The sequence below is a fragment of the Coloeus monedula genome (assembly GCF_965178545.1).
Source record: "Coloeus monedula genome assembly, chromosome: 4".
Lineage (NCBI taxonomy): Eukaryota > Metazoa > Chordata > Aves > Passeriformes > Corvidae > Coloeus > Coloeus monedula.
The window spans coordinates 60,730,050-60,752,616 of NC_138784.1; the positions used below are offsets into that span (position 1 = coordinate 60,730,050).

The 22,567-nt window shown below is 34.0% G+C and overlaps 1 protein-coding gene across 1 annotated transcript in view; it reads right to left on the bottom strand.

Moving 5' to 3' along the window:
* Positions 1-22,567, bottom strand: part of TBC1D22A (TBC1 domain family member 22A) — a 146,104-nt gene that overhangs the window by 12,484 nt on the left and 111,053 nt on the right. The window contains exon 12 of the mRNA XM_082280294.1: positions 19,609-19,704. Coding sequence (XP_082136420.1) covers positions 19,609-19,704 — 96 coding nt within the window. The remainder of the gene's footprint in view (positions 1-19,608; positions 19,705-22,567) is intronic.

The following is a 22,567-nucleotide window of genomic DNA, read 5'->3' on the forward strand; positions in this document are numbered from 1 at the left end:
CCAAAAAAAGAAAAAGAAGAAAGAAAATCATAAAATACCAATTTAATATAATGAAGCAAAGGACAAAAGTGTATAAAAATTTTATGTATTTATAACTTATAGTAATTATTATTATGTTTTGACAAAACACTTTAAATTGTTCTGAGTAAAATCTCATCTTGTTTAAGAGAAAATATGGCTGATGTACAATTGCCTGTTTTCTGTAATTTAAGTAGAACTGTCTGAGATATGAAAGTTTTACATTCAATAAATATGTCACAGTGCAGTGCCTACTTAAACTAGTGTATTTTCAGAAATAAAACAAGTAGTCCTAAACACAGTTCAAATAGAATATGGTCAGTATCCTGGGGGATATAGGACTGAAAGAGGCCATTTCCATTACATTGCTCAATCACCACCATCTGAAGCCATATTTTGGTGTTTTGTTCTGAGTAACAAACAGTCGTGCCCCACTTGCCAAGTCAAAGCCCATAAAGCATTTGTGCACCTCTAAGAGACTTAAATACAGAGAACCAACGACTTGGCAGTGGAAGAGAACTTAATGAAGATATCACAGTTAGAGGAAACAACCTGCCCCATCTGATAACTGAAAATTTCCCAGTTACCCTGAGAAGCCTCACAAAAATCAATAAGAAGTAATCCGAAAATCCCTTCATCTCTGAGGAAAATGCCACTGTTCAAATTAAGAAATCAATTAAGCTTCCTTGATGAGCACAGCATGCAGGCACAAGAACACAAGACAGGGGATCACCCAAGATGCATAGCTTTTTCCAATGTACAAAAACAACTACACCCCCACAAATTTCCATCCATTCCTTGATACCTTAAGAGAAAGATATATGATATAGAATGCTTCAGTCAGAGAGAAATTCCAAAAGTGAATCCATAGACAATAGACTGAAGCATCAATTCAAATTAACACAATATAATCCAATTGTACACTATAAGCTAAAGAATAAAAGTATCCTAAAACAATAAATACTACATGAGAAACATGATTAACAACTGAGACTGTGCTCAAGACACCTTTAGTTTGTTTGAGGACAACAAAAAACCCAAACCAGGATTCGTATTCCTGTATCACACAATAACATAAATTTATCAAGCTTTGTTAGAAAATATATGCTGCTCTTTATGTCCTGGTATTTCACATACAAGATGCTTCACTTTATCTAATGGTTTAAAAATCAAAGTGAAAAAATTTATATACTTTTGATCTTTCACCAAAATTACATTAGGACTTAAATCCACCCCACTATAAAGCAATCCAAGGGCATTCTAGAAGATAGTCATATTCTCTCTCAAGCTTTGCTTCACAGGATTAAACATTCTTTTAATACTCTCTGCTCAGGTCAGTTCTTCATTTCCCAGTCTACTGTCGTTAAACACAATTCTGAAGAAATTACATAAAACCCAAATACATAATTCTCATGCAAGTCCCAGAGAAATGCAATTTTTCAAAACAAAGAATATATTACTGGAACCACAGAAAAATAATAACTCTAAATGGAGCACTTAGAAGTCCTAAGGTACATACAAATATCCTAAGGCCCTGGACTTCTAAGACAATTAAAACACTATCACACTTTCTTTATATAATATTTAATTGCCTTTCTTACACATTGCTACACTGATAAAAATAGATATCTACAACTCAACTTTGGCCAGCCAGAATTTGAGATCAAATTTCTATGTAAGATGATAAATGCCGCAACTTTCATGAAAAGTATGCGTTTGTAAACCAATAGCTGAATGCAGGGTTTATTCTTTACTTATCTACAAAAGAACAACCTCCAGACACAAACATGAAAGAACTGAATGGTTTTTCAGTATAGTGGGTGACAGTGGGCTAGCTTAATCTTTTCTGACTGCTCATTTTTAAGATTTCCAAGGCTAAAGTCCTAAAAGCTCTTAGGCCATGAGTACCTCTTCTTGGTAATCGTAGTCCACACACAAAATCAGATAAACAAGTTCACACTGAAACTTTAAAAGAATCTTCAGATTGAAAGCAGTGGCCTCTGTCATGGTATAAATACCCAAAGAGCAGTTTGGCAAAGTAACACCCTGACAATTGCACAGCAGCTCCAGAATGGTCATCAAACATCAAATAGGTCAAAGTCCTTAATTTCCCACTATGTAAGGAAAAATATTACTAAAACCAGAGAGAATCAGTAGGGAGAGAGAAATAGTGTTTTCATAATAATTATTTTACCATGCGACAGCTAGTATTACATAAACCAAATATGAGCAATATTTTGCTGTATTTCTCCCAGGTGTTGGGTTCTTACACACACTTGGTTTTGTAAAAATTCAAATTACATTAAGAAGAAGGTTGTGGCCTTCAGAGATTCAAAGAAAAGCCTCAAAAAAATCTATCTGAAATGGTTGTCCAAAGAAAAACCACATAAACCAAATAGGTTTTAAGGACAACATTATACCCAAATTCATTTTGTTTGGATAACTGGACTTGTGACATCATTTCTTTTACAAAACTCCACCTTGTGAATAAAATGTTATTTTGTTTAAATAAATAAACATGACCAAAAAGTGTTTCAGGGTCTGGCAAAAAACACACAAACAGTTCTAATGGATAAACATTTCAGTGATGCACTGCGTGGTATAACATAAGTGTTTGACGGGCTGGTCACCTACAGTGACACATCCCTCATCTTTAGCAGGCAGATGGGAGGAGGAATTCCTGTATTTATCACAATAATCTCCTAGAAAGGAAACTATAGCACAGCTTGGGAGATGTGACCTTTTCTCACAGAAGAGAATAAAGATGTCAACTACATGAAATATAACTTGCAGAGGTACATTACTGCTGGCAATTTCGGGTTGCTTTAATAGGCTTGCCTGTGAACTGGCAATGCCGTAACAGTTCCGTGCCATGCTCTGTCATCTTTTCTCAGGGTGGCAATATTTAAGAAAGGATATGGGAGAGAACAACAGCTATTAAGGATTTCAGATGCCCCTGTTTAATCTACTGACCTATGGGGATCAGCACCTGAAACTAAGCAAGATGTGTGAGAATTGCGAGGAAAAAAAATTAACACAAAGCTTTCGTGAATCAGCTGCCAAGGACTGGATGGAACCATTGCTATTCATTCAGCTAACAGCAAGCAAATGCTACTGTGAAGAAAACAAGTTAAGATGGGATAAATGAGAGCTCTCAGTATATTTGAAAAGGAGTGTCTAATGCAAAAAACACTACACAGAGAAAACAAGTTGTGCAAAGATTTTACTCTTTATGGCAGGTGAAAGATCTAACCAGGAGGCTACGATAGTAAACCTGCCATAATGATATTTCTGGAAAAAAATCTAATTCTGATTTGTTTACAAGAATGACAAAACAATAGGCATTTCAGTTCTTGTTATTTTTACTGTCTTGCAGTTGCAAAGAGACAATTTTGTTGTAAGACAGCAAAATCTACAAGCACTAGCATTTAGGAAACCATAGGAGAGAACAGAAAATTGAAAGAAAGAAAATTAATCCTCCTCCATCTGCTTGTCTCAAAGAAAGGCATATGTCACTTCATCCTATTACTCAGCTCATACTCCAAAAGCTTCTGGTTTCTCTTTGTTCTCTTATCAGTAGTTTTGATTGAGTTTGGTTGTCAAGTGTACGGGCTCCTGTGATTTTAGTCTTCTCCAGGGTTACACACTGATAAGGCAAATAATTGACATTGTTATGCAGCAGGTTCTGCTGAACAAATAAACATGGAAGGAAAACAGTTTTCTTTGTAGAGAGATGTCTCCAGTGACAGCTGTGAATTACTAACTAAATGGAAGTCCTGCCAGTGCATTTAGTTTAGCAGGTCACTGAAATTGCTCAGGATGAACAGGAGTTTTTCCTTTGTTCAAGAAAAATCCTTTTTACATTGAAATGGAGAAAATGCAGAGATCCTTCTGTGGTATTTACTGAAAATAAATAAAAACATTGGTTGATGAGAGAAATACATCTTACAGGAGTCAGAAGGTGGTTTTTCTAGAAACTTACAGGACAGTAAAATCAGATGTTCATTGTGTGGAAGATTTGATTTCAAACTTGGACAGTAACAGCAGCACTGTGAAGTAGAAACCATAAAGCAAGGCTTACTGGAAATCTCTTCAGATTATACACCATGTCTTTCCTTTGCTATAGCAGGAGTCAGACAAACACAATTCTTGGCAACATGTGCAGGTGAAAGGGATCCCAATTCTGTAATGTGCTCCTCCCAGCCTTCAAAACACACTGCTCGATCCATAAGGAGTTTAGTGCCCGCACCCTGAGAGGTGTAGAAGTGTGAACAGAAAATAGCCTTCCAGAAATATAGCCTTCCAGGATGAGGAAGAACACAACTTAGGGGCAGAACAAAATCAACTTGCTTCTAGAGTTCACTAATGTTATTGGATATGGTGACAAAAATTAAAAACAGTAAGGGAAAAAAACAGTGATTACTCAACAACTATTGAACCTTTTTTGAAAAAAAAATAGTGCTTTTCCTCTGCAACTAGGCTTTGCAGAGAATCACAATTTTAGACATATTTTACCACTGCAATGTGGTTCTAACACTGTGTGCTCTAAGTTAGTAAGGATAACTAAAAATTACTAGATACCAAAATGTTTAGAAGTAATTTGTTTGTAGACAAAAACATTACACATGTTTTAGAAATGGTGACTGACATTTCAAAATTATATTCTAAGGCCAGTTCATTATCTAACTGTTTCAACAACTGTGAGGGCTTCAGATGTTTTTTGTACCTACACATGATAACAACCATGTATGTCAGTGGGAGTATTACTTGACAGGTACACAACATAAATTTGGGGCTGTTTCCTAGTCATAGATGATACTACCAGAGAAGAACATTACTTATCCTGATCTGGCCTCTTGTATGGATAATAGGAACTAAGACTAAACCTATTTTTGGGGTTGTTTTAAATATCAGAAAAAACACCAATTTGAAATCTTTAAGAGCTGCATAAATTCATTGTTATTTAGTGTATGGAATTTTTTCCATATCAAATTTCTCATATATTAATCAATTCACCTATTGCTTTTCTTTTTGACAAATTAAGTATATCAAATACTTCAGTTATGCTCTCTGAGCCCTCTCTATGTCTTTGACTTAAAACTTCAGAACTGGATGCAATACTGACAAAGAAAGAAAACCACTGAAAGGCAAAACAAGCTCTTAGGTTCATTAATTCAAGGATCCAATCACTCCCATGTGCCACAGCATCATTCTGGGAGCTTACTAGGAGAGCTGTAGGCATTGCCCACCCCATAGACCTCTTTTGGTCTATGCCAGACATCACAGGGTACAGTCTCACACTCCAGAGGTATGACCTATTCTAATTTTACTTTATTTGCAAAACTTTTCATTTGACTATATCAAAACACTACTTTCCTGAAGAGTTCAATGAACAAGTGATTCAGGATTTGTCTATGTAACTCTTTTCTCCTAACTTTGTCAGAATGGTAAATCTCTCTCATCCACAGATTTTTATCATCAGCTGTTTTGTTGGTGGAAATGCTGAATAGCTTCATACTGACTCCCACAGACACTTACTAGACAAGCCTCCTCTTGAAGTTGATTAACAAAAAAAGTATTTTCTTTAGTCTTCCTGGTAGGACATTGTATTATATTTTTGTTGATACTGTTAAATGCTATTTAAATGTACAGAAAATAACAGACCACAGTATTATTAGCATATTGCACATTTGAATCTACCAGTGTAGATTCACTTTTCAGAATTAAAGACAGAAATGAAGCTGTTAAGAATGACATTGAGGGAAAAAATGTTTCATTCGTTCTTCTTAGCTGATAGTAAGAAAATTGGCTAAGTAAATACTAATAAATAAAAATTATTAGAGAGATAATAAGTTAAGATGATAGAATTTAATACTTGTAATCAAAACTGTATCTTTTTTATCTTCCTGAACATATTATTTTCTTCCCACAGTGTCTTCTGAGATAGATAAACAAGAATTGTCACAGATACAGGAAGCACTTACATGTTACAAGATTTCCATTACGGAAAATGAACATAAAGGTCTTTTTGCAGACAATATGAATTAATAACTCATTACTATTGTAAGCTGGATACATCGTGGTCACTGGAAAACCAGTCTCATTACAGTATTATCCTCTGATATGTTGGAGTTTCTCTATTGACAATCTTCCTGAAAATTAGGAAAAGCTTTGGACAGCCTACTGATAAAGAGAACAAGCCCATCAATAGGAAGAGTTCTGATACACATGTAGATGTATTAACAAAAATCAATTCAGTATTCACAACCTGCATGGAAGCAAAAATAAATACCCAAGACTGTTCAAATAGCTAAAAATATTCAAAATAATTTCAATTTCTTTCTGAAAAGTAAACATAAATAAAGGCAATAAAATGGCAAATTATTTCATTACAGTTCTACATTCATGACCTAGAGTGTATTGCTTATTGGTGAGTGATCATGCTGCCACAAGGGAAATGCTAACACTCTAAGACCAAGATAGGACTGAAGCATGAAGTAGCATCCTTGCAGCCCCAGCAAAGCACGAATTCGGACTACCTATGGTGACTGGAAACATTCCAAGCATAAAGCTACCTCATTTATTTTCTAACATTGTGTTGAGATAGCAAAGTTGCAGTACAGATTTGGAAAGCCACAACAGTCCACTGCTGATTCACGCAGTTAAATCCTGCTGTTACTACATTATATTTATGCTGTTATCATGCTACTTTATGATGGGAGACTTCATTATGGTCAGAGCCAGAGCAGATGATGAACTTCATGTCAAGAGGAAACAACAGTTGCTTGCCTGCATTAAAATATATAGTCTAAGTATCAGGTGAAATTAATTCAAGTTATGAAGAACCATTACAAGTTTCAGATATAGTCACACAGAACCCTCTTCCAATGATTATCAAAACATACAGCCATGTTTTACTAAATGAAAGATTTAGCTGTTAATTACATGAGAACAGCTTATTTACATTGAGACTGTAACATGAGTTTTTCTTTTTCTTTGATCCAAAGAGTCTTTATTTAGCTGTATGTGTTCTTTGTATCTTCAGGAATACTGTGGTTTGGATTTTTCCAGAGTTTCTTATAGTGTACCTTCAGCAATTCTATTTGCCAACTATAACCAAATAATTTGAATAAAATTCCTGGGAACCCAAACAGCAAAAAAAGCCCCTGGCTTACTGACAAGATTTTATCTGAAAAGACAGATTTGGAAAGCACTAAAGAAATATTGTGTATTGATCACCTGCAACCTCCAAGTAAAAATTCACCTTTTAATTTCTAATTTTGATCAAATCTTCAAATTAGTTCAATCATTCCATTGGAGTATAATTTTAGATACTGAGTTTCTTTCATTGAATACTTGGCCTTTGGTTGCTCTGAAATAAACTGGGATATTTTTTCAATTTTGTGACATTCATTTTATTACTTAACATATTTTTAGATATTTTCATCCTTCTGTAAGTAAAATCTATATTTATTCTGCTTCTAATTCTCTCCCCATTAAGACTGTAGAAATGGGCATTATATAAAGTAAACGTTAAACCACCTTCCAATTTCATGTTTCTAGCATTAGCCATTTTGTTTTGGTCAACTTTCTCAATTCTGTTGATATTCACCACAGCAATTTTAGCTGAATTAGCTTCAGTATAATTTTTTGACACACTGACAGTCTGACATTGCTTTTCTACAGCAAATGTCCATTATTATGTAGATATTTTTATCCTAAGGCTCAAATTGTTAAGACAGGCAACTTTACTGAAGTTTAAATATGATAATTCTGCAATTAAGATGAACTCAATGTTTCCTCTGAGAAAGAAGTAATTATGATGAAACCATTCAAGATACAGCATGACTGTAATGTAGCAAAAATGAAATCTAGACTGACAAGAACATCCCATGGAATTCAGACAAATCAAAAATCCCTTCCTGTGCCAAGAAGTGTACTATTCTGTCAGGTGAAAATTCAAACATCATGGAAAGCTACACATTATGTGCTGTTCCAATGTACAAATCATAGTTGGAATGAATATAAATGAATCCATTAAAAAGCAGAGTTGTGGGGTTTTTATCAGAGAGCATAGACAGCCTTTTCTGGTTTGGATGGTTTGGGCTGGGTTTATTGGGGTGTCTTTCTTTCTTTGCTTGGGGTTTTTTTAACAGTAAGGGAGATTCAATACCTTTGAGGTTTTGCCAGACTGAAAATTTCTGGTGGTAATTTTATTTTCTATTCATAGAAGGCCTTATCAAGTTTTATTACTTACTTAAGATCGGCTCAGAACAGCATGTCCAGAATGAAACAGCACTTTAAAAAAGCATAGATGATACCAGAATATGGATGCAAAAACCTCAGCTCAGCTTTTCCATCTGATTTTCTGTCAGGATTTTATGCAGTATTAACAATGATATGTGTAAATCTTAACTATAAAACAGAAAGACTAAAACCTTTGCATCTTGGTAAAATGCTCTGCAAATTGTATTTGAATTGCTCTGCATATTTGCAAAATATTTTTTGTTTTGAAGCCTATTTACTGAACTTATATTCTATTGATTCTCAAAGTGCCCAAGTGAATATGCTTTGAAAAGAGGTAAGATTGTATTTATGTAGCAGCAGCGTGCCTCTGGATCCCTGAGATCCTACTCAAAATATTCAAAATGCTGTGCCTGGGTTTTTTTCTGCTCTGTGATCAATTTAACTCTTCAACAGCAGCATTTACTAAAAATGGTGAGTTCAGTTTGTCAAATAACTCAACTGAAGCCAAAATCAAATTGTTATTCTGGTTCACTTAAAGCCATCCAAAGACCTGGAAGGTTATCAAGAAACTACTTTATAGATAAGAGAACAAAAATCAATCTGTATTCTTGCATCCTTCCCAAAGGCTTATTAGCCCAGCAATATTCATCACCCATTGCATTCTATGTGAATACTTTTAACCTTATTCTTTTTTCTAGAATAAGCAAAATAGAATTGTTTCAATTATGACATACATAATGTGATTTTTAGATGTAATCACAACTACTTAACTTAAAAGTTATTAGAAAATTGTGCCAAAGCCATAAAGGTTTAGCAAAAATTATTTATATAAACTTAGTGAAAAAAGACCAGATCTGTTGGAGACTGTCAAGAGTCCACTGTCCCTAAAGAGGTGTTTTTACCTCTTCATATATAATTGTCTTTTAAAGAGCTGGAGGAGAAAAAAAGTTTCCTACCAACTTCATTTTAACCTACAGATTTATGAATTCTAGGATAACAGTTTCATAAATTTGAATTCATTGTGGTCTTTGCACATTAGGAGCATTAATGATGTTTGTCTTTCTGAACACTATAGATTTGCTACAGCTTTTCATCCTCTATCTTCTGCAGTTGAATACAGCAAAACTGTGGTTCCCCTGTATGACAGAAAAAAATGGTACTAGGGTTTGGGGCAGGTTTTTTGGGTTTGGTTTTTTTTCTATAAAACCCTATCTTCACCCTGAGCAATATTCTGATAATGTGAAGAAACATAAAAACCATATGAGTACCATCAGTTGTAAGAACTATATTTACAGGTGTGTTTAAAAAAACCCAACCAACAATAAAATACACAACCCACATTATAAACAGCATTGTAAAATCATTTTCTGATCTTGCAATGTCCAAGTACTGTTCAAGTACTTGCACACTAAAATCCACAGTAGAAAAATCCAAACCACAGAATTCCTGAAGATACAAAGAACACATACAGCTAAATAAAGACTCTTTGGATCAAAGAAAATTAAAACTCATGTTACAGTCTCAATGTAAATAAGCTGTTCTCATGTAATTAACAGCTAAATCTTTCATTTAGTAAAACATGGCTGTATGTTTCGATAATCATTGGAAGAGGGTTCTGTGTGACTATATCTGAAACTTGTAATGGTTCTTCATAACTTGAATTAATTTCACCTGATATATATTTTTCTTCATATTTTTAATGCAGGCAAGCAAGTGTGAAACTCTAAGTACTGCCCTTCAGCTCAGGAAAAAGTTGTTATCCATCATTAAATATCTTATGCATAAATGCTTTATGACCCCATCAGAATATTTGGATCCAAAAACTAGTTTCTGTAACACTGTTCATAAAGAAACCTCCTTTAAAATAGCAATGATTATGCTACATTCAGTTCAAGCCAGTCTCATTCACTCCAAAAGCTGCATTTGCTATTCATTTTTGTTGCTACATCTGGGCCTATTTATTAGGTGGCAGTTAATTCTGCAAGGACAACCTTCAAGAAAAATAATCACATAAGGAACATAAAGCTATATTAAATATTTTCCTGCAATTAAAAAAACAACATTAACAAAAACAATAGAGAAAAAAGCACTTAATCTAGCACAAATTTCACTAAGCAATTCCCATTAAAAATTTGAGAACTAACTCCTGGGGAAGAGAGGAAAAGCTGACCAATTACACTATAAGGTAAATGGGATTAATCTAATCACATTCAAAATATGCAATGTTCAGGGAGTAAAATGAAATAAAGATTTTGGTAAACTGCAGAACTTTGCAGATATGCAACACTAGGTAGTCAGCTTTACAAGATTAAAGAGTTAGGATCCTAGAGCCTTTACGGTGCCCAGAGTTCAAGACAGAAATTCGTTTTTGTGGGAAAAATTATTATACAATTGCAATTGTTACTGGAATAATGTCTGAAGTTCTACATCCAGGAAAGTCCCCACATCTTTTTTTTTTAACCCTTTATATTTCCTTCTCCAAGAAATTCTGATAATTAAGAGACTGACAGATAGTCAAGGACCAAGTGATATCTTGGTAATACTCTTTTTTAGGTTGCTCTGCTAATTAGTCACTATGCAACACGGGTAGTAATGAAAAGGTTTAAACCCAATCAACAAAATACATTAAATCAATTATTGGCAAGAATATACAGAACACATAGTATGATTTTACAGAATAACTATGAAGTAAAATAAAAATTAATTCAAGAGCTCACTCAGTGACAGTAAAAGATAAGATCCATTACTAAACAAGAGCTAAAGTTATTTTCCTATTACAACCACAAGGATGTGTTTCCCACCAAAAAAAACCCCAAACTGTATTCAAATCTGTAACACTAAATTCCTTAAATTCAAACAATAAGAATAGAGGTGCACACAAAGGCAAGGGCTCAGGAGTCTCTGAAGAGTCAAGTAACTCTATCTGAAGAAGGAATGTGTGCTAAAGAAACAGATACCTTTTCCATTAAAACATTCAGAATGTAAGGGGATCTTCTAACCACTATGAATTGTATAAATACTATGTCCTACAGTATTTCTCCACACAACAACAAGTTTTAGAGGAATTATGTTCAATATCTCTTTCCCTTTATTGAGCAGTCTCCACTGGATTTGCTCCTGGATGCTTCAGAACTTCCATCACTCCTCCTTACTGGCAACATCTCTGGTAACAATCAGCACAGGAAACAACATCTGGGCTTGCAAAGAGACATTCACATCTTCAAGGAAGTCTTCATAGAGTATTTAATATTCAGACCATTAAATGTAGGATTTAACAAATGAATTCTAATTTCTGTCAATGCCATATTGCTTCGTAAATAATACAGTGAAATAAATATTTGCAGAGGATAGCGTGAGATCAGAAGTGACTGATTCACACATATTTTCCCTGACTACAAATGTAATTTAAAGTGACTTTATTTCTAATTTAGACCTGAGTCACAGGATTCACTTTATTTCACTAAACCTTAAGCCAAAGCATGTAATGTAACACATTTTCAATCTAACTGGTCTCTGAAACATGAATCATACCTTCCTATATATTTGTACTGAACTATGCATCTGGTTAACATCTTTCTTTGTTACTTAAAATATTAATATTTGAAAAATAAGGAAGACATTAGCTAATATCACACATAATTGATTTAGAAAATAGAAATAACTGCTCACTTTGTCATATAGTTGCTTTGTGTTTTTTTGAAGAACACAGAGAAACATCAGAATAAGAACCCTGTCCTACTAACATATGGTATAATGAACTCAGTTGTCAAATACACTAAATCTATTGTTAAAGATTTTGTTCTGTATGAAAGAAGGGTTATAAGTGAATGAATTGCAGTATGTTGCACATGAAATCCAAGCACAAATCTGCACTTTCAATGCCTCCATTTGAACTTTTTAATTTGATGCATCGTCTAAAATTGCAACACATTCCCTGACTATCAGAAAAGCAAACTATTCAAATAACAACTTAGTTTGTAACTAACTGTAGAAAAAAACCTGATTAAATGCAATTTTTCAAATGGCATGAACATTTGCATGGAAGAAAAAAACAGATTATTCAGGATTATAAATTACTAAATCCCTTTTTGAATTTTTATTTTTTTTTTTTAATCTTCAGTAAATGTGAAAGTATTACAAACAGACTCTTGTGCACAATGATTCAAAAAATGTCTCCAAACTTGTTCTGGTGAGAGACATAAATTCTTAAGACCTTTGCTCTTCAAGCATACTCCCCATCTACTTGCAAGAAAAAGTAGCTGGTCATCACCGCAAAACAATTCTTTGTACTTTTCTTGCATCTTACACATTTTCTGTAGAAAGAGCCACTGCAGCTTTTACATTAAAGTACCTCATTCCCTTTTAGATGCTCTCAACTGCTGTGCTGGAGAAGAAGGCACTTGTTACTATGTCCTGGTACCTTGACTTTCAGATTTGTTAAACTCCTGAGAAATAAATGACTTTGTAAAAGCCACATGCCTTGGAATTACATTTAAACAGGTGAGGGTAAAAATCAAGTTACTAAATCTCAACACACATAACAAAGATTATAGTTAGAAACATTAATAAAATATTAAGATCTTTAAAAAATTAAAAAACACATTTATTCCACTTATATCAATATCAAAAGCTGAAGATCCTTGTCCTGTTTCTTATCAGCGAGGTTTTTGTTTTCTACTTTTCATGATGCATTCCAAATAAAATTTCTACTGATACAGTATGCTGGCCCTGTAGAATTGGTCTCCTCCAGCAAAGATTTTGAAAATTTCTTCCTGTTTTGGCCAACCTATTTCAGTACAAAGAAAATCCAGACAGATTTCCCAAGGTAAGTCATGGCTGCAGTAATCAGGTGTTCAAGGACTTCTGTTCTTGCTCAATTGCTTTGGAAAGAGCAGGGCTTCCTCTCACTGACTCTTGTGATTTATCTGATAATATTAGAGTAGATCATATCACAGAGTAACTTCTGAGTTTCAGTAGCAAATACATATATTTAAGCGACTTGCAATTCAATATCATTGTACTATAGCTTGCAATTTTACTATGTGCAACTGTTCCAAATATCTTGAGGAGGAAGGATGACTTCTGGGAAAGAGCTAGATGGAAGGAGGGCAATAGAAACAGGAGCAGATTTCAAATTCAGATATTACAAAATTTATCTTATTATTAGAAGTATATTAAATATTATTTTTAACATGCCAGGCATGAGGAATACATTATTCCTATAGACTCTTAAGGCCTATAAACTCCAGCAAAAGAAGGAAAAAGAGGTGAATTTAGGAATAAAAAATATGCACATTGCTAGCTATATAAAATGTAAATCAAAAGTGGGGTTAGTTTGTTTGTTGCTTTTTTAAAAATTATTTTCATTCTCAGCTTTGCACATCTGAAGCCAAGCTTTGGGGAAAAACAATGTATAACATAGGAAAAATAGACATACAGTTATCACCAAAAGAAAACAGAAAGCCATACTGAAAGACATAAGTAAGAGTAGTGTTACAATTTTTATTTCCTTTTTCATGCTTTTTAAGCCATTTTTAGTGTACCATATAAACTAGTCAGAATCTTCCAGTAACTTTCCAGACAAAGGGCAAGTCCTCCTCCAGGAACACCACAAGTACCATCATTAAAAGAAGGATCACATACAGTCTGTTATATTTCGGTTCAATATTAAAATTTTGCAATAATAATTTTTGTGGGCCAAAACCTGTACTTCTAAGACTGCATGTTAAAACATCTTTGCATTGTTATGTTTAATTTACAATACACTCACATGTGGAGACCAAGTCAAGATGACAATCAAAATATGCAGAAGCTTTCAAGTAAGTTGAGTGGGGCTGTTAACAGAGCAGTTAAAATTTGCCACTCACATCATTCTCTGTTCATTAAGCTCTGCGTGCAAAAATAAAGCCAGTAATTTTATCATTGTAAATTGGTTCTTCTGAACATAAATGATTCAAGAGTGTTGAATCCCAGCTGTCTGCTACCAGTACTCAGAGATTTAAGGATCTCATGTTAGGTTGCCAGCTCTGATTTTCAAAGTCTAAAACAGCAGAGCTTCCAGTTTCTTGAAACACATGACAATATATTGAACATCTTGCAAAAGTGCTCTCAGCAGGGAATAAAATCACAGGCTCTTTACAGTTAGAAAGACTTCCATGTTCTTAATTCTTAACAGGTTTTGGTACATCCACAGAAAAGACCCTGTTAGCTTCCATTCACAGAAGAATGAGGGCACAGGGTCCACAACTGCAAAATCATCTCCTCATAGAGATTACAGAGAAGGAGAGAAAACACTCCTCTGTTCAAAAAACTAATCCTTTCAGAAACATAAAATTTTAATTTTTTCTTTAATTGAAAAACATTTATTTTTACTGCAGGAGCAATGGAAACTAAACTTTTAGCACAATATGTACCCAGAGGCTAAATTAAATTTATTTATTAGTTATACCACATATTTCAGGCAGAAAAAATAAAAATTGAAAATTTACATCATAAACTATGTAAAGATCACAAAAGATTAATGAAATCTCTATCACTGAGTGTAAAAAGATAGTATGAAATTACATTTCTGATATCTGACATGTTTCTATAGTAGATAATTTCTAGGAAAGATAGCAACATCAAACTTTTTAAACTAAAGCCTGTTACTTATATGGACAGGAGTATGAATTGAATTTATCTTCTAAGAATCTTGTTATTCAGCATTTTTCTACATTTTAATAAGATATACAATTGTGCATGCATTCATTTTGGTAAACAGGTCAGTAAGAATTATGATATTTATATAAAATAATAATGAAATAATAATTATTTAAAATATTATATAAATAAGAATAAAGCACAGTTGCTATCCTGCAGATTTTATGGCTCAAGTATTAAACAGGAGACAATAAGTTCACAGAAAAGCGAAAAGAAGCAACACAAAACTCATCAATGTGACTTTAAGTGCTATTAACAGACTCAAGCCTACCTGTCAGATCTATTCTGGGTATTCCAAAAAAACAGAACTTAACATAAGGACTTAGAAAAAAAGTAGAATATCTGCATTAGGTGCTCCATTTAAGTAAGGTGGCAGAGTGGGAGATAGCATAGCTACCTTTATGCGAGCTCAAGTGGGTGATGAAGCTGTTATCATAAGCTGATAGAATGGAGTCAGCATCTCAGTGCTGAATCTGAGATACCATGAAAGGTGTCAGTATTAGTACATTAAAGGCCTCAAAAGACAAAATGTCTAAGTTTTCCTTGGTGTGCTCTAAAAGAAAGGGAGCTAAGGGAAATGCAGAGCAAGAAAGCAAGAAAAAATGATGGACTGAAAAATGATCTTTACAGCTTCTTTGCAGTCTGGGTGAATATAATTGGAGCAAAAATGCATTTGTCAAAGACAAAGAAAAGGAAAATGCAGTAATAAATATATGAGTTGGTGACAGCAGGGGTGAAAATGTCTGTTAGACAAAGAGAAAAGCCTATACTTAAAATCATTAATAAGAAAAGCTCTGCAAGACAAATTCCTTACCACAACATACTGAATATATTTTTGTAGCTCAGCTGTGTCAACAAAATGATAACTTCCCTAAAGTATAAATTTGGACTAATTTGCTAACTTAATAATAATTACCATTAGTTTATATTCAGTTCAACAGTTGAATCTAGTCCCTGAAGTCTTGTTTCTGTAAAAGTCTTTCAGATATCTTGTACATTCCCACAGTAAACTCGGTAGCCATATTTTCTATCAATATTTTAATTCCAAATATGTTCGAAATCATACATGAATATTTTAGCACTTAACAGCATCAACCATTCACACCTCTCAAGACTTCAGGAGAATTTTGGAATTATGACTGTAGTTAGGAAAAATGAATTACAGCTAGTCAAAGTCTGAGACATGCTGATGAGTAGAAAGGTTTTCATTAGTTGCATGTTTAATTACTTAAGCTTAGATAGTAGAAGCTAAATTAATTTCACATTTTGCACTCACAAACCTACTTTATCACATTAAAAAAAATATTTTTATTTATATGAAACTTTTTTCTTTTTTTTTTTGTCTGACACTAGTATGGAACCATTCAATTAACGTAGAATATTTACATCATCAACAGAAATGTCAGAAACCAAGAATGACCTGTTTGATTCTATAAAACATCATACCGGTTACAAGGGAAAATCTGAGCCAGGATTAAAATTTCTGCCTTTTACTGTCCAGCCATTATGTTCCCTCCTCCCCCACACGACATATTAACTGCTAATCTGAACTATGAGTAGAGTAACAGAGCTATCCAAACTACCTCTCTGTACCTCGGTTTGTAGGGCACCCAATCTAGACAAAGAGAACTCATTAGAAGTGAGAAGAGAGAATAACAAGCTCTAACTTTAAAAACCCTCATTCTTTTCCATAATATTAATCTTTGTATTATATATGGGCATTAAATATTTAAAACATCTCCCTGAAAATATGTCAGTTTAATTTCACTGCTATCAAAAAGTGACTCTGGGGAATTTGAAAAGTGCTGAATGTAATAATTTTTGCCCTCATTACATAGCATTTCATCACACAGCTCATTGCATTAAGTAGCAAATTTCAAAACGGGATTAAAGCTTACTAGAAAGATTACTGATTAAACAGGACAAAATGTAAGCAACTGTAAGCTCCTAGGAAAATAAAACCATTTGACATTTCCCACATTTCTCCCTCTTCCCATCTACCTAAAATTAGATGCTTTTTCTTGGGACACTGGAGTTTGAAATAGCCTTTCACTGTTCTCCAGTGTATGTTACAGTAGTCAGGCAACAATCTATAAGGACATGGAATGGAGAAGTGGTGTGGAATATTCTCTGAAAAGTCATGAGGTCCCAGTTTTCATAAGGCACAAAACATGGGACAACTTCTACAAATAACATAAATTCCTTGAGATTTACATGTAAAGCATTGCCTTTCTCCTCATTTGTCTTTGGTAAAACTTACATTAACCTGCAAATCTCATGTTTCACAGGAGGTTTACACTGATCTTTTGTTAATCAAATAAATGGCAGTGAGTGCAATAACTTGTTCACGTGATTCAAAAGAAGACAACTACCATCATGACTCAATTACTGTCTTACAGTGAAAAAATGATTTTATTATGCTATTTGAAACATGAAAAATATGGCAGAGCATCAACACAGTTTTGTATGTCTGTGTTCCAAGTCTATATATACACCTGTTAAGGCATATACATGAACATCTATAATATATACATATGTACATCTATAATATATACATATAATATATATATATGAACATTTGAAAATCTGGAGGCCTGAGCTGACACATTTATTTCTTCCACTCTTCCCTCATCAAAATTTAATTCCCTTCATATCCTTTAAAATTGATCTTTCATTCAAAACCTGCTCAATGTCTCATCTGGCACATTGCCACACCTGATGTTCTTGGGAAATTATCCTGACTTAAGTTTCCTGTGAGGTTTTAATTCTATTGAAGGAGGTCAACCAGACATGTAAAAGAAGAGCAGGAGTTTTCATAGCTAGCAGCAAGGAACCAGGCCCCCTCACTGACAGTTAGGGAAGACTTCCCTTATTCCTGTCATATGCAAAAAAACAAACACAACACACGTTATGTGCAAGAGAAATGACTTGAATGCCTGTGATCCTTGATACAGTTTATGGAACAAAAAACTTCTGTACAAAATGTACTACAGCTATGACTTCTCAATAATGTGAATTCAATGCAATCAGAGTACTTCAAACAGCATATACTGAACTTCCCAATTTTCCAATGTAGTTTAAGTGCTTATTACTTTGAAGACTAGGCAATGATCTACAGCTATTATTAACAAAGTGGAAGAATAATGGATATTATTCTTGCCTGTGGGACAGAAGTATCATTTAGAGAATTGATAACACTTTAGTTTAGCCATTTGAAAAGGTCATGTTAGACAATAAAGAAGGCCAAGCCTTTTAGTGATAACATATGATGGTGATAAAACCAGCATGGATCTACAGATCCTCAAAATTACCAATTGCATTTCTATGTTGTAAGCAAACTAAAGCAGTGTGATAAATGCATTCCAGTGTATTCCTGATTTTTGTACTTTATAGTCTAGTTTACATGGCCTATAAAGACATTAAACCATAAAGAAATATCTTAATTATTAAATAAGTAAACAAATCTGAATGTGTGTAAGGAGAACAAAACCAATCTTCATAGTATATACACTGGGATTATTTATTTAAAACATAGTTGTAATAGATTTGGTAGAGAGGGAAAAATTATGCTCTTTGGTGCAGGAAATCAACATGAAAATTTTAATAGGGAGGATTAACAGTGAACAGTTGTAATCAAGAGGTATGGATACCAACATCAGAGTTGATTTTGACAAAGTACCATAAAATGAGAAAATCTGACAGTGTTAGCAGGTAGTAAAAATTAAAGCTGTTATGTTGTGCCCTTAGGGATTTATTTACTGCAAAGACAGGCAATGACAGCTCTGAATAAATCCTTTCATGACGAAAGATAAAATAGATTGAAGTGATACACAAATTTGCACAACGGTTCATTTGTACAGGGGCACAGAGTTCAGTCAGTTGGAGAGAAAATAAGCTGGTAATGGGCCATTTCCCCGGGGTAGGCAATGGTGGGGGTTTTGCAGCACAGGCTATTCAGATTCAGCCTTCAAACAAAACTTCAAAGCCTTTTAGGCACCAAATGGGTATCACAGGGTAAAACTCAATATAAATATTTCTATGAAAGTGAACTGTCATCAGTTTACAAAAATAACTGGACTTCTACAGATGTATGCAAATGATTTGCCTATCTACCATATTCAAGTCTTCTTACAAACAACTTCCTGATATGCTCTTTGCTGGAAAAATGTTAGGTTTTGAAATGTAGGGGCCTGAGGTCTTTTTACTTCCAAATGAAAAACAGGCTACTTATTTTAAGAGACTGCTTACCCAGCTTTTTTGAAAGAATAACCATGACCTTGTTAGAGAATGTTACACGGATGAGAAATTATAAATAAATACTTCAGTGATGCATTTAAGATTAAAAAAATCCAGTTAGCTTTTCAGAAAATCTCTGCAAAATCCCAAGGTAACAAAATCTCCAGAAATCATCTTCTCAAAGTCTGCCTCACTTAAAACAGCATTTTTTTTTTTCCCAAAGTGGACAAAGAAAACACATCTCCTACTGCATCACTTCAGATCTAACCATTTTGGAATAACTCTAAGTAAGTAAGGTATTGTCAGTCTTGCTGCTCCTATTTTGTCTTAAATTCATCCTCAAGTAATGTTAGGAAGGTAAATCTAAGAAATGCCACCCTGTGCTTGAAAAATATCCCCTTCACTTACTTGAAAATCTTTCTCTTCCAGGATCTCTTTCCTCCACCTGACAAGGAAGGCAGCACAGACGTACAAGTGGAAGTGAGAAAACCCCTCTGGTTCAGACTAGAAAAAATAAAAATAGATCATCCTTTCAATACACCAATAATAATACTTTTGATCACCATATGCCCCAAGTGTATTTTTACGACATTTACTTCTAACTACAAATGTCAGCTCTTTGTATCACAAACACACTTGCATTTCATCTATGCCAAACCTATTCATTGCTATTATCTGTAACGGGGACAGAGATGAGGCAGCATCCATTTCTCATATTTAAATTCATTCTTTACTGATGTGCTTTCCATTTGTGGTGTTATCCATTAGCTTATTTCTGGTATGAAATACTGTACTGCCCAGCTCAACATTGTGGCATGAACATATGCTTCATTGTTGCAGTGGGGATTCTTGCAACACGTGTATCAGACAACAAGGCCCATGGAAATGAATAAACAGACCGATTCTCGGTAGATATTTTCAGAGATGTTTATTTTTCCAGCCGCCTGGTTGGTGACCTGCCCAAGAACTGAGGCAATCACGGGACCAGAGGGTCCTTCCTGGGCAGGGGAACACAAAACAACCAATGGGGAACGAGGCTGACCAAGGAGTAGGGAAACCCCATAGGCCCTGCCTCTACCCAGGGGCCCCTCTCCCAGGACCATATGGCGGGGGGGGAAGCCCAACACTTCATCTCCTTTATTAAGAGTCAATTCTATTACTAGCAGTAGCTTTTGAAGTATAAATTTTGCTATAGGAAATGATTAAGCATTGTAAAAATAAGTAACTTGGATTATATAGAACTGAATTAGATGTTTTCACTACAGGAAAAAAATCTACTTGTAAGATGAAACATTTAAAGCTCAGTTTTGTATTCAGATCTGCAGCTTTCTGTTCTGGTTCGAGTCATCCGATTGTATCACTTTATAAAACTCCCCCTAGAAGTTAGTGTTTTATAAGTATACATAAGAGTTTAGAAAATTTTGTGATGCTGCCTTTAAAAGACAACATTAAGTTTTTTCATAGTACCAAATTAATCTTATATTTTATTTTCTATACCACTGAGAACTGAAAAAAGAATTATGATACTAAATTATCAATGTTATGACTGTGAATTAATGCTATGTAAAATCTCATTAAAATAGAATTTAAAAATAATAATTATAAAATTAAGCTATACAATCTGGCAAATGGAGATATATTTTAATGGTGATATCTATATAATTTACAAGATCTAATTATCATGCTTTAAAAATATAGCAAGTTTTTTCATATTCTCTGCTGGTCATTTCAAAACTGAAGTTTACTCTTTAGAAAAACACAGTGTTCTGCTCAAGTACAGTGAACTGAAACAACTTCTTACATAAAGAATAACATTATAAAATACCTATTTTATTGCTATTTAACCTAGAACAACATAGTATTTAAAATTTGTGCAATAAATAAACTTGCCAGCTATAACAAGTGGGCAAGGAAAAATATTCTCCTACTACTGTTTTTCCTTCTCCTCTATCCTTGACTGATAAAAGAGCAGAGTGTGCTACAAGAGGTTTGTAAAACACCTTGTTAACAGCTACAGAAACTACAGACCATATGGTCCACCAAATCAGTAAGATTCCAGAAAACAGATAATGCCAATTATTTGGAGGGAAGCTTTTAAGTCTAAAAGTGTACTTGGAACAGAAAATAAGAATTAGCAAATTTTGGAAATATGTTTAAGGAACTGCAGAAAAATTATCTGGACATGTATAAGAACCTCTACTTCATCTTGTGATTTTTCTGTTTAACTTTTTTTTTTACCCATACAAGTTTCTTCAGTGCTTTTAAATGAAACGAAATAGGATTAAAAATGCAATTCATTAGAGAAAAAATGCATATCCCCTACAGATTTAAAAATTCATCATGCTTCAGAGATAAGCCTAGGTACAAAGTATTTCCAATGGATAGTTTTAGACAGTTTTAGAAATTGAGTAAAACAGCTAATGCATAATTGCCTTTTCTAACACCTGATACCTATTATACTTTTCCATTTGCAGCTTTTGAAGTTACAAACAGTTTGATCTCTAAATGTACAGAAATGCAGGCTACCAGCTAAAAGCTATTTAAAATCAAGTATAAACAATGACCTTGATTTAAATATTTTAGCAAAAAATCTAAAGGCAGATGTACAACCTTCCAGAAGACTTATTCTGAACATATTACAGACGACTCGAAGCACATTATCTAAGAACCATCTGTCATTATCAATAAAAATCATTTAGATTGTTAACATCACAAATATCTCATTGCCCTGCAAATGCTGGATCTCCTCTGTAGCTGAAATTAAAGGCATTCTTTGAACTGCACTCCCCAAACTTCTTGAATTAGATGACCACCAAAAGAATGCTAATTTTGTTGTATGACAAGACTGATTATTGTCTTGTCAATGATTAGTCTAAGCTGCCTCCCACCCTGGATACTTCAACATTTAGGGAGTGTAATACCTCATGCTATTTTATTTGTTAATAAATAACAGTACAAGATTATTGTTTAAGTACTCAGAATAATTAAAGCTATGATATTTTTCAGGCTTAGGTATTAATCCACATTTCACATTCAAATAATAGCTCAGACACCAGAACTTCCAAACACTCAATGATTACATATGAATACAGCAACTTTAGGAAACTCCATTTCTACCACATTACAAAGAGCAGATAGTTTAGGTGAAAAGAGATTTAAATAATTTTTGCCAAAATATCTAAGCAGTCTACGGCAGAAAAAGAGAAAGAAACCAGCACAGGAACATCATGGAAAGTGGAATATGTTGGCTGCTCTTCCAAGGTTTTCATTTTTGATCAGCCAGGAGCTTCGACTTCCTAGGCACAGACTCAATCCACCGTCAAAACAGACTCAAGAATTCTAGTCTGAGAGGAAACACAGCAAGATC